This window comes from Homalodisca vitripennis, chromosome 7 (genome assembly GCF_021130785.1).
Source record: "Homalodisca vitripennis isolate AUS2020 chromosome 7, UT_GWSS_2.1, whole genome shotgun sequence".
Lineage (NCBI taxonomy): Eukaryota > Metazoa > Arthropoda > Insecta > Hemiptera > Cicadellidae > Homalodisca > Homalodisca vitripennis.
Window position 1 is genome coordinate 126,713,865 of NC_060213.1, and position 14,190 is coordinate 126,728,054.

The 14,190-nt window shown below is 31.2% G+C and overlaps 1 protein-coding gene across 2 annotated transcripts in view; it reads left to right on the plus strand.

Annotated features, from left to right (window-relative positions):
- Positions 1-14,190, plus strand: part of LOC124366279 (diuretic hormone receptor-like) — a 163,893-nt gene that overhangs the window by 93,671 nt on the left and 56,032 nt on the right. Inside the window, exon 2 of one of the 2 annotated variants that reach the window (XM_046822688.1) lies at positions 8,805-8,868. In XM_046822688.1, coding sequence (XP_046678644.1) covers positions 8,824-8,868 — 45 coding nt within the window. In that variant the 5' untranslated portion in view covers positions 8,805-8,823. Of the gene's footprint in view, positions 1-8,804; positions 8,869-9,017; positions 9,095-14,190 lie in introns of those variants that run through there. The other variant, XM_046822689.1, reaches the window with a different exon arrangement.

The following is a 14,190-nucleotide window of genomic DNA, read 5'->3' on the forward strand; positions in this document are numbered from 1 at the left end:
ACCAGTTATGCACAATAAATGCGTAATATAATCACCCATAATTTATTTACATCCCCTCGGTCCTAAGGTAATTAAATAATTAAAATGTGTCATTAACCCTTGATGACAGACATTTTCGTATTTTTAGCAACATGAAATGAAGGCGCAAAAGGATTTAAATTATAATTGAAAAATAATAGAATGTATGCTGGTTCTGACAGGTAGAGGGAGATTTTACCATGAGGCTTCAGTGACGCTCAGCCAAATTTCATAGAAATACGACATACACCATGATCGAACTCAATCTAGTGTATAAAATAATATTTCATAGTTAGGCTACACTAACGCTCAGCCAAATACCATAAAGATTCACCATAATCAATCTATGTATCCTTAATAGAAATGAAGTTACATGCAAACGTTTATGTCTATAGCTCAATTCTTTCTTGAAAGTTAGAGCGGAAAAATACAGATAGATGGGAGAGGAAATAGGCAAAGGACCGTGATTGGAAGCAAACTATAGTTTTAATTAATTATAAAAAATTTCAAACCTACAGCTCTCAGTATAGACTTCGCTAATGGTCAGCCAATCCTCAAGGAATGACATGCACCATCATCAAACCCAATATTGTGTATATGGAAATCGAGATTAACGCGAAAGTTCAAGTACATAACTCAATTCCCTCTCTAAAGCCCTGTTGCAAGGCTTCGTTAACGTTCAGCAAATTGCTATTGAGATAAATGCATCAAACACGATGTAACATATACAAATTAAACTTATGCTCGCATAAATTATACTTAAACCACTTTATTTAATATTTTGTTCTATACAGGCCAATTTTTTCGAGATATAGTGCGGACAGGCAGACATACTGAAGATAAATTTTACCAGCCTTGAGTAATGACTTCGCTAACGCTCAGACAATTAAATGATTACATAATACTTATTAATTCTGAGCCAATATATTCGCACTAAAGAGTATCATGTTTGATGGTTAGTTATCTATTGTCGGATCAAAAAGTATTGATATCCAAGTCTCAACGTTAACTGCAACCTAGGTAGGACATGGACGTAGCCAGCGAGGGGGCTCAAGGGGCCCGGACCCCCCCCCTCCAAATTCAGTATTACTAAAATGCACTGCTGAAAGATCGTTCTCAACAAACAAACGGGTTAAGAAATGTTTAAGGATCAAAATGGGGCCTTACTCTCTGTCCACTACGGGAAAATAACAATTGTCTGGCCCCCAAATTTGTCCTTGCTACGTTCTTGACATAGAGCTACTGGCAGCATCGCCCTATGAAGGTGCCGGCCGCGGTAACTTAACTGTAAAAGCTGCCCAATAAAATGTGGCTAAAAATTAAACGTTTTAAATACACATAACATCTATAAGTTATTCTTTATAAATAACTTGATTTATATGTCTTCACACTGAAATAAATAAACTAAATTATAACGCAACTCCAGTTATTGTGCGATAATACTTACGTTTTTGGTTAACGCAAACTCGGATATCAATACTTTATGATCCCAGAGTATATTATAAAAATTATGTTAACTTCGAAATGTGTGCGTACTTGAGTAAAATATGCGTAAAACCAACTTTTAGGAAGATCAAAACTACAGGTTCTTCTAAGTAAGTGGGCCATACCTGTCATTTATAGACGGTTCGACCAATTTTAACAAAAATTTTGGAATAATTTGGTAGTAGATTAATGAGAATTATGTTTTGGCGTATCAAAAAGTGTTGAGGGCACTCCCCCCTCTGGATCAAATTTCAAACCTACCAAGAAACATTTTGGCGCAAACCGGAAGTCGCTGTCTATCACCGTTCTGATGGCGGCTGCTTAAAGGCGGAAATGAAGTTTATAAATCTGAGCGTTTCTTGACCCGAAATCCCCCAAAAACTAAGTTTCCGTTTGTAAGTATTTGAAAACCAAAATTTGTCTTTTTCCTTTTCTATTGATATGTGACATGTGATGGGTTGCCATTCGAAAGTTTTGGGTTGGGTTGCGCCTCCCCAGGGGGCTACCCATAATTTTTTGTACTCCTAAAAGTAGGTTTCATTTACCTACAAAGATCCCCAATTTTTTATTTTTATTGGTCAAACCGACCAATGGGCTTTTTGACAACAGATGCCAGATAAGCATACATGGCATTCATTTTAACACTCGGATCCCACTAAAAACAAAGATAAGAATATTTATAGAGTTATTATGCAACAAAATTGTAAAAATTAGTAGTCGAACGCATTAAATCAAAATTGAGAAATATATTATTTATAGAAACCAGATCAATGTAAAGGAGATTAGTCCTTCCAATGTAACGTTATCAGTTGTAGTTGCAAAAAGAATGTGTAGATAAAACTGAACTGGACAATGAAGATATCATTTCAGCCTCGATTCTGGCTACCGCCTAGATTAGTAACCGTTTGTTGTTGTACAGTCCGGTATGGATCAAAATAGTGCCAATTGTCAACACTATACCAAGCTTGGTTCATCGTTGTTGTTCATTATTTGTTTGTACTAAATTGGGACATAAAGAATTTTAAAAAAATGTACAGTTCGATTTTAATATCCGTTTAATGAAAGATATGTCCAACAAAGTTTGGTCAGTTTTAGTTCCATTAATACTGAAATTTAGCATATTGATTCCAATAAAACAAGATTAGTCAAATTAGACAATCTAAAACCAATCAAAATTTTGTATATGTTCTCGAACATCTTTGAAATAAACACGTAGAAGGTTCAGCTAATTACATTTCATAACAATTATTATAACACGTGAAAGTTTATCAGTGTTGCATACACACTATTTATCCTCATATGAATGATAAAAATAAATAGAATTTGTTTAGATATAAAAAACCGTTACATTTGGGGAATCACGAAATGTTCTTGTCAAAACAGTGGTGGAAATGTGGACGACCGTACTTAATTACTTTCGGAGTTTTCTTAAGAGCCTTAGTAAAAATATACGGATGTGGGATTCTCTCCTTTTAGGTTAAATGATCAAAGTACGAAGTCCTTAGGGTCTGTTCACCCTGGGACACACTACTATTTATTAATGACTCATTAGAATTACCTTTGCGAGGCAACGGCAGTGGTTTTGCTGATGAAATTGTGTTTCATGCCTTTACAAACAATCAAGTATACGATTTAGTAATATTCCAGTGGTGGTTCTCAACAGAATAGAAGTTAGTGTACCACACACACGGTTTTTTGCATCGATAGTTATAGTGAATAAATTACAATACGCTTTTAGACGTTTTTATCTATAACGAATAGTTGTATTGATTAATAGCCTACCGATTTAAAAACTTCTAAACTGTGTAGAAATCCATCAACCATATTTTGACTCCAACACAGTTCAACAAGAACCTGACTATACATTTTCACTGGAATCGAAATAATTGAATATCCTGTTACACAAAACTCCGTACGATACAGTAGTCTAAAAGCAAAGAATTGATATACTCTAGTTCGGTACGTATTTTTCCATAATCTACAACATAAAATGAGACAAAAGTAATCTTTATCCATAATTTAAGCCTCAACTCCTTTAAAGAATGAGCTTTAAAATGATCCTTCTAAATCTGCCACGTTTCTTCAGATATCAACTTTGGCTACAGTTGATCATTACTGATTAGCAAGTATTTAATTAATTTTTTTTCTTATTTTCATATTTTAAGTTCATATTCTTGGACGCCATCTTGGATCCGCTTTATTGGAATAAAATACAATTTTTTAATGTAAAGGTGTTGTTGTGATACATGATTTAAATGTGTTTCATGTTATTTTTTTATTGAAAACGGTGCCACCATAGGTTTTTTTAATATTTTTATTCCTTTTTGAGATATCGGTATTTGTATCTTTACATTAGTTTTTTATTACATTATCTGAGTTTACAAAATAATCTTAAAGGAAACAGGATTTTCCGGACATTTGCCATCGTTCAGTCAAAAAAAAAAAAAAAAAAAAAAAAAAAATCAGTAACACCACCAGTCACCACCATCACCATCAGTTATGTGTTAGGTTAGTTATTTACCTGAAGAAGAGATCAGATTGCAGATCTCGAAACGTAGTGTTACTGATTTTTTGTTTCACTGAACGATGGCAAATGTCCGGAAAAATCATGTTTCCTTCACGATCCTTCCATCGTCAAAAATAAACTTCAAACGGGGAAGAAATCTTAACTGAAAAATCGTCAGAAGAATTTATAGAAATGTTATTCAAACTGAAAAATAAAAATTGTATTACAACACTTTTATTGTTTGTTATTTTAAAATACTTTCAAGATGTAATGAAATAATTTGTTGACGTGGTATACTACTGTTTAAGGCCGGAGATTACTTAGAAATTTACTTAACTAAAGGCAAGTTGTTAATAAATTATTTTTATTTAAGTAGCCAATTGGCATAAATAGTTAAAAAAAAACAAATTTAATGTTTCTAAATTCAATGTATATTCTTACACTAAACATAATGCCGCAATTCTTTTTTTAATATATTTTTCCTTCTTGAGGCATTGCTACTTTTTGGTATAATTTAAGTCTGTGTCCAAAGTAGCCTCTGGCCTCTTTACAGTATTATATCTGTCCACCAACGGCTGCCTTATAACTGTTCGAGTTTTTACGAGACAAACTGTAATAATATATGTATAAATTATTTTTTAATTCGAATAAGATTTATATCAATTCATTAGTCGATTCTTACAGTTAAGCTTTATTTTATGTATTTTGCAACTCAGATAATATGTTTTCAACTGCCATTATGAACTAATGTAATGATAAAAATACCAATATTTCAAGAAGGTATAAGTAATAATAAACAGCATCGTGGTCAATAAAAAAACATTAAAATCATGTACCACAACACCACCTTTACATTTTAAATAATTATCCAATTTCATATGGGAAATCCAAGATGGCGGGCAAAAAATGAACTTAAAATATGGTAATGCGCTTGCTACCCAATAATGACGATCGGTAGTACGGAGTTGAGCTCAAATTATTCATAAAAAATGTACTTTTTTGTCATTTTTATTGCAAAATATGGAAAATTTTTTAGTATATTGATTTTTTCTTTAACAGTAAAGGAAGTCACTCTCTATATACAGTGATATTTGTTTCACTTTTTTAACGTTAGTTTGTTTAGAATAACTGTATGAAATATTAAAAAGACAAAGTGGGTGCCGTTAAATCGCTAGCAGCACCCATTTATCAAAATACGTCAAAAACTAGTGTAATCTTTGTTTCACGTTTGTTCAATTTTGTTTCTATTTTAGTGTTTGTTTGGTATTACTGTGTGAAAAATAAAAAAAAATCTATTTACACAAAAACGTTCACCGAAATACGCCAAAATATAGTGGAATGGTTTTTTAACACGGCTTTAATGCATCTGTCAATACCGAAAGAAATACTATATGCTGACAGTACTGCTGTTGCATACCAAAACAATTGAAGGCGCTCCAGCTTTTATAACGAATTTCTCAAAGCAATAGCGTTCCGTAGTTATCATCAGGCAATCTCTATGGTAAACCTAATTGTAATAAATAGAGTACACACCATCAGGCTACTGTTGCCTAAGTAATTAGTTTTGTTGACTTATATAATGAAGGGTATATTGTAGAAGTAATAAATTTCTCCACTGCCTGCCTCAGCTTGGAAGAGTAATTTAGGGGAGAGATTGCCTTAGCTGTCAAGCTTTTGGTTTTCAATTGTATTATCTCAAAATGAGTAGGAGTAAATGAGTTGGCTATTGTCAAATATTGCATCACAGGCAAATGCAAAGTGTGTACAAGATTATGTATCAATCAAAGGGTGTATCCAACAAGTAGTCGTGTACACAACATACATTCAATTGTATTTTAGTTCTGCACTAGTATGTAGTATTAAATTATATTATTTGACTAAATTAATTTGGAAATAAAAATGTCAGCGCTTTGTATATATATAGTGTATTCAACGACTTGTACCGCTGCTATTGACATTGTTAAGAAGTTAAATATGTACATTTACGCATTCAATGATGGCGCTACAATCAATTTCAAGTTTGAAAACTATTTTAATGTCAAATTCATAACTATTTAAGATAACTTCCCTAAATTCGGGCAAACTTTAGAAAACAAATTTTTAATAACTTTTACTTGTTCATTAAATTTGTTGATTCAATTATTTTGTAATTAAGTATTAAGTAACCAACCTAACACAGAAGACCAAGTAACTGTTAAACAACTCTTAACATTCGTTAAATTTGTATAAAATGGAATAGCCTAATTTTAATTTCAATAAAGACTGAATCGCAAAATGTACTTGCTTGTTCCTCTGGAGCATTTTTGTGTGTGGTTCAGTCTTTATTTAAATTAATATTTATTTTTAGTATATTTTTTAAAAACAAAAATCAGTCAAGAAAAACACATTAGATGTACCATTCCCTGAGTTTCAGAACTTCAACATCATCTTATGAATACTTCATTATCGTTTTCGAATTTATTTAGCAAATCCACAAATGTTGTTCACCTCTTCGTTTCCTACTCCCAAACAGTTCAAAATTCAGTTTCAGGAATTCAAGTTTCTTCCGATAAGTTCAAACCCAGTGTGACAAGCAAGTGTTGGGAAGTAACGCCAGCCCCTCTATTGTATATCAGTTTGAAAGTTCCCAAGTTCGCCCCACCTGAAGTGACAATTTACACACTCGATATACTTACTTATTGAGGGAAACTGCTTATTTTCTTCATTTGCAATACACTGCCGTCCAAACCGATGTATTCAAATATTACCTAACTTGTAAAACTAATGTCTATTAAAATGTCAGTCTTTTTTATTTGATATTTGGACTCCAGTGAATTGGTGTAGATATTATCCTAAACACGTAAATTCGAACTGATAATTTATAAAATCACAACACTTAAAAAATTAATCTCCATAAGCTCTAAAACGTTATCCTTCCTTGATACCAAAGGGAGGCATGCTTGCAAAATTTGTAACTCTTCGACTAGTGTGGGTATGAAAACATGTTTACAAGTTTTTTCCTTAAAAACGTCGCTCCTTGCAGCTAAAGCCGTGAAATTTAAGTGATAGATTTCTGTATGTACGTATTTTTAAATTTTATTTAAAAATGCATAACTTATAGACGTTTTTATGTCTTTTTAGGTGAATGGTTTACAAACATTATTCGCTTGTAAGTATTTTTTGTGAAATTAGAATGTTTTAACCTTTAAAACTATTGAAATTTAATAAATTTTTGTAGATGCAGTTAATTACTTCTTAACAAGACACAACTAAGTAGAATTGCGGTGCTTTAATTTAAACCGTTCGTCAGCTAATGTAATTTATTTATTTTATTTCCAACGGTAACCCATTTTTACAATTGATTATATTATGGTAGAGATAGCATGCTTGAACGAAATATAATAATATAAAAGTAATTAACAATGTTTTCATAAATAACAAAGATACTAATAATAACATGAGTAGGGTAACAATATAAACTATAGACAGTAACAAGTAACAGATAATACGGTATGAAGTAAGATAACAATAGATCAACAGTGCAATTACGATATGAGAACTGAACATATTAAAGAAAAATCAAACAGTCGAGCTTAACAACAGTAGTAATAAATAACAAAGAGCAATAAACAAAAATATTAAGTACAACAACAGAGAACAGCGCAGAACAACAAGAACTATTACATAAGCTATTGGAGTATCCACATTATGTCTGTGGTGGAAAGATTATTTGTCTTAGGCACTTCTTGAATGCAGCCGGAGTGGTGCTGAAGAAGTCCACCTCACCGGAGACTTCGTTACCCTCCCTCCCCAGACGAGAAATACAACTATGATGACTGTAGACACTAAATAACAATTAAAAACTGTAAACACTAATATACGGGTAGAAACTTAAATAGAGCAAGATAGAACGGTTATCTAATTTCTTTGTTTCAAGTTTGTTATTGACGATGGAAGGTTTGAAAGAATATCAGGATTTCGGACATTTTCCATCGGTATAGGTGGTAAACGTCTCGAGGGTTGGAATCTACCCTCTTCGTCAAGTGGGGAGATATTAATACATACAAAAATATTTTGTGTAAAAAACCAGTTGTCTTCTAGTAAAATGCTTCGGTTACTAGGCTTTACTGCACTGGCAGCCATCTTGGTTTTAGCACCTTAAGAACAATGTTAAACCTCATGCACTTTACAACTTTATTTTTAGTCGTAGAGCTATAGGCAGTCCCTCATTTTAAATAAACAATACTCTCCCAAACCCTTGTTTTATATTTTTCGATATTTTTATTGGTTAAGCTCAGAAAAACTTCTTATTTCTACTCAATCGTTAGAATAATGAAAAATAAAAAAATAAAAAATGGTTGGATGCATACTAATTGCACCTTTAAAACAATACGTCCCTCGTAACACTACGATGAACAATAACCTACTGCAGATTTACATCCTTATTATGTATTGTTGCGGTACTGGAGATGTATCATTTTAAATTATAATTAATTCACGGCCAAGCATAAATATGTTTGTTAAATGCATTTGGTACTTTTTGGAGTTTTAAACTGTGAAATGCAACAAAGTTTAGGATTTTCTTTTGTATAACCCATTACATTATAAATATAATTGAAAAAAATTTGGATTTGTATTGGTTAAATATTTAAAATGAGAGGTCTCCAATAAATCTATTACTAAAAATCCCTTATCATATAAAAACGAAAACTATACAAAGTGTAAAATTTTTCAAGGTTATTTTACTACAGTCGGCTATTATCTTAGTAACAGTCACTCACTGGTTTATATTAATATACTGCACTTGTGTCTACAGATGGACTAGGATAGCAGAGATGGTAACGGTGGACTTCAATGAGACAAACCTGATATCTCCGGAGGTAAGTCGTTATCTGTGTAGATAACGAAAGTGTAACGAGTATATTGTTGATGGACTAGGATCGCAAAGATGGTCACGGTGGACTTCAATGAGACAAACCTGATATCTCCGGAGGTAAGTCTTTATCTGAGTAGATAACGAAAGTGTAACGAGTATATTGTTGATGGACTAGGATCGCAGAGATGGTCACGGTGGACTTCAATGAGACAAACCTGATATCTCCGGAGGTAAGTCGTGATCTGTGTGGGTAACGGACCTATAACGACTGTATTGTTATAATTTTAACCTTTTTGGCACCTAAAGAAGGGTAAAATTAGGTTTGTATTTATTTTCAGATTTGATTTTTATAGTATTTAATACAATAAATTCACATATTTATAACTTTAAAGCGATGTCAAGTTCAGTTTTTTTGAATGTTGATAAGAAATAAAGCAAGCGGAGAAGCTCAGTTCAAGAATCTTGGACTACCGCAATGTTCACAGCTGATTAAAGATCGTTCTAGTTTATTAGAACTATCATTCAAATTCTGAGGGAATAAAACGTATAAAACCATCGTTCAAATTAAAATGTATGGTAATGTGTATGCACTTATTCAAAGCTTTTATTATTATTTTATAAGTCATTATATTTATATTATAGTCGTATATTTGGCAGTTTTATTAAATAAAATAGGACATAGGATTAGTTTTATAGATTTCATTTATAATCTTTATTGCACCCGTAAACTCACATGTAGGTCAAAAGGATTTTACATTACAGTTGCTGATGGCTGATATCCTTCAGTAATTTGAGAGATATATGAGAAGCTTGACGTCCCCATTTACTTTAGCTTCATGACGGCTTATATTGAAGGAACAGGGCAATAAGAACTCAAGTACCTCTGGCAGAACTGTGTGTGTGTGTGTGTGTGTGTGTGTGTGTGTGTGTGTGTGTTTGAGGGTGGTTGTGAGACTTTGGGTGTGGTCCAATCTCATACTTACTAGGGACATGGACACATTTTATGTACTGCGCCGCTAAAAGATTATCACCACAATGTATGATGACAGCCTACGGCTTATGCTGCTTTCATCATCATAATTAATTATGATAAAAATAAAATTACATTAGTGCATTTGTTATCACATTGTTAGTGCATTATCAATTTAGCTTGGACACTTAATCATGATATACAACTGTGACAACTGATTTTATTAGGATTCCTCATTTTTCATTTTAATTTTGAAAATAGTTTCGTAAAAGTAACGGTTTTTCATAAAAATAAAATGATATCATCCTATCCATTAGAAATTAATTTATTTAACTCAAAAGTACCTCAATTTAAATTTGCAACATTCATTTATATGAACAAAATAATTTTCAGTACGACGTTACATCTCGTAGGTCAGAAATCGGATGTATTGGCGGGAATACCTAAATATTCATTAACCCACATTAGCACTCGTTTTATTTTAATTTTTACGTTTGAAAATTAAATGAAAATCTTCAATTTGGCTGTTTGGTGTCCACTGCAATGCAATAACTTTGAATTAGCTGATTTTATTTTAAATGGAGCCAATTCTCTGAATTCTCACATAAAAATTTAATAATCAATTCTAGGTTTTCGGTTAAAATGTATTTATTAATTTTATCAAGAACTATTTGACTTAGAACGACGTCTTAGAATATTGGAATTTTCTTATCATTTAAGGTTGATTAGGAATTTCCTCACTTAAATCCTGCAAGTTTTTCCTGAAACATTTACAAAACATCTTTCCTATAATATTTCGCCATTGAATGTATTTATACCACAATTCACAATGGCATGTTAGTTAATTTTTAAGCAACTAGTTCTAACCGTTGACACCCATTGAAAATGAATTTGTATGAATGGCAATACAACATTAAAAGAGATTAATATACAAGAAATATTTGACTTTAATACATTTTACTAATGTAAATTTAATACTTTTCCTTATTGGAGTGTTCAATAGGTCTATAGGTCGTACTTCGAGTGGAAAAACGCTATCAATTATCCTGCATTATAGTGTCTTTATAGTATCGACTAATTATCCTTTTTTTGTAAAGGAGAGGCCGATCCCCTTTTAAGCCTTATTCTGTCCGTCCTCATGGGCCACTGGCCTGTGCGAGGATCTTATCAAACAGAATAAGGGGGAGAGTCGATACAGTACAAGGTAGATGGTACTGATAAAAAGTGCAACGGTCACAGACAGGATTTGAACCTGCACTATCTCTAACTCAGATCTAAAGTCCAACGACTTAGACCGCTCGGCCATCGGCACTCCCAATAATATTAATCCTAATCCTAATAATATTATAAATGCGAAAGTGCCTTTGTTTGATTGTTTTGTTTTCAGGCGTAAACTATTCAATCGATTGTACTGAAATTTTACATGAGTATTTTTACGGTCCCTGGGATGAATATAGGCCTATTCTTATTTCGGAAATCTCTCCGGGCTACGCCCCACTGGTCCTTACAGTAACGAAAAATTCCATCTTGGTCTCTAAAGTTGTAAAATATGAATTAAAAGAGTATGTCTGATATAAGCTGCGTAACTGTTCTGCGTAAACATTTTTTATTATTTTAAATTTGTTTACATTTATAAGTGAGCTCAAATAACCATTACCATTCACACCGTTTTTGATATATTTTTTCAGTTTATAAATAACCAAACACGTAATACCATTGTAGAATAAAAATTATATATTGGAAAATGTTGAATTTGTTTATACTAGTGATAGTACGATAAACGTAATACCATTGTTAATTTACTTCAAATATTAAGAATTAGATCTAAAAGACAATGTAACTATCTATTATTATAAATTTAAATACTGATACAAAATACATCTTATTTAACTTTTGAATGAAGTAGGCTTTATATATATATATATATATATATATATATATATATATATATATATATATATACAGTATATATATATATATACAGTATATATATATATATATACAGTATATATATATATAAAAATATATAAATTATATATATATATATAAATGATATATATATATATATATAAATTATATATATATAATGATATATATATATATATATATATATAATATATATATATATATATATATATATGTATATAATTTCAATAAACATTGAATCACAAAAATGCTCCGCCGGGACTCGATCCCGGATCTCTCACTTGCCGGGTGAATGTGCTACCATTACACCACAGAGACCTTACTTTTTACGATACCGTTATATTGTATTTGACCGTATCTGTCACATATGCGTTTAAATAACCAAACTAACATATGTATATATTCTTGATCAGGAAACAAGGTAACTTCAAGTATAGAACAAAACATACTAAGACAAAATAATAATCAAATTCATGATCCTACAGAATCTTTTCAAAAAGATATCAAGCAACGCATAAACAAAATCAATCATATTTTTCCGAATAACAAAAAACATAAATTAAAAATGATGAAGCCTTCTGCACCAATCCTCAAAGGTTTGCCAAAAATTCACAAAGAAAACTACCCAATAAGACCATTAGTAAATTTTCAAAATGCCCCTTCTTATAATTTAGCAAAATACTTGGACAGCAAAATTAAAGAACATTACAAATTTAAAAATGACATAAGACTAAAAAACAGCATTGACCTAGTAAACAAAATTAATGATATAGATATACCCAACAACAGTAAGTTTGTATCCTTCGATATAACAAATTTATACACAAATGTTCCGATCCAAGAAACAATGCTTATAATTAAAAATAATTTAACAGAACAGAACATTCTAAATACACAAGAAATTGAAGAAATACTTGAACTCACAAAAGTAACTCTAAGACAAAATTACTTTACATTTAACAACAATTACTACATACAACATGAAGGATTACCAATGGGATCACCACTATCCGGATTATTGGCTGATATATTCCTTGACAACATAGAAGACAAATTCATACTAAGCGATAAAAACAAACATCTAACACAAACAATTTATTATTACAGATATGTTGATGATATAATATGTCTATTCAAAGGAAATGAAAGACAAATAGACATGTTCAAAAATTACTTAAACCAAATTCATCATAATCTAAATTTTACCAATGAAATTGAAGAAAATAATGCAATAAACTACCTTGATTTGACTATAACCAAGATCAACAGAAAGCACAATTTCAAAATTTACAGAAAACCGACATACACAGATTTAGTTATTCCTTCCTCATCGAATCACCCACATAACCAAAAAATGGCTGCATTCAAATCAATGATCGACAGATTACACAAAATTCCTATGAACACTGAAGATTTTTATAAAGAATTAAACATTATTAAATACGTAGCCCAAAATAATGGATATAAACCAAGCATGATTGATATATTAACGAAGAACTACAGAATGAAAGAAAATAAGAAGAAAGAAGTAATAGGTATCAAATACATTCAATCAGACTACCTTGGTAAACAATGTCACAAAATTAATAAATCATTTTATAAACAAGGATATCAATTGGCTTTCAAAACCTCGAACAACCTTGGAATTCTAATCAAAAGCAAAAGCAATTCAACAAACCAAAATCAAAATTCAAAATTCAACAATAGTGGAGCATACAAATTAAATTGCAACGATTGTCAATCCCACTATATTGGACAAACCGGCCGATCCTTCAAAATTAGATTTAATGAACACATAAAAGCATTGAAAACATCGTCAAATTCAAAACATGCAGACCATTTAAATAACACCGGCCATACATACACTAACATCGAAAACAATCTTGAAATTTTACACACAAACAAAAAAAGTCGCTTATTATCTACTTTAGAACATTTTGAAATCTACAAAAGTGCCAAAATTAATCATAATATATTATTAAATGACAAAGATTTTCTAACAAAAAATTTATTATTCGATAGACTTTTAAACAATATACATTGATCACACATAAAATTAAATACAACAAATTTAGCCACCAAGGTGGTGAAAAAACACATGACAAATTGGTTTTAATGATTTATTTTCATAACTTAACCTTAGTACCTGAAGATGAAATCACAGATTTCGAAATGTACATAGTAACAAAAATAAAAGTTTACAAAAAAGTGTTAAAAGGTTTATTTATATTGTATTATACATAATAATATAAAATTTTTGACCTATTTTCCTGATCGTGATAACAAGGCAAACTCAACATTGGCGTCGAAAATATAATTCGCTGGAACCAGCAGTGGTCGTACACTACAACGCCTACTAAATTGCGGCCAAAGTATTAACTGCTAGCGGTGCAGATAATGAGAGACTATGTATTTTTTTTAGGAAAGAGG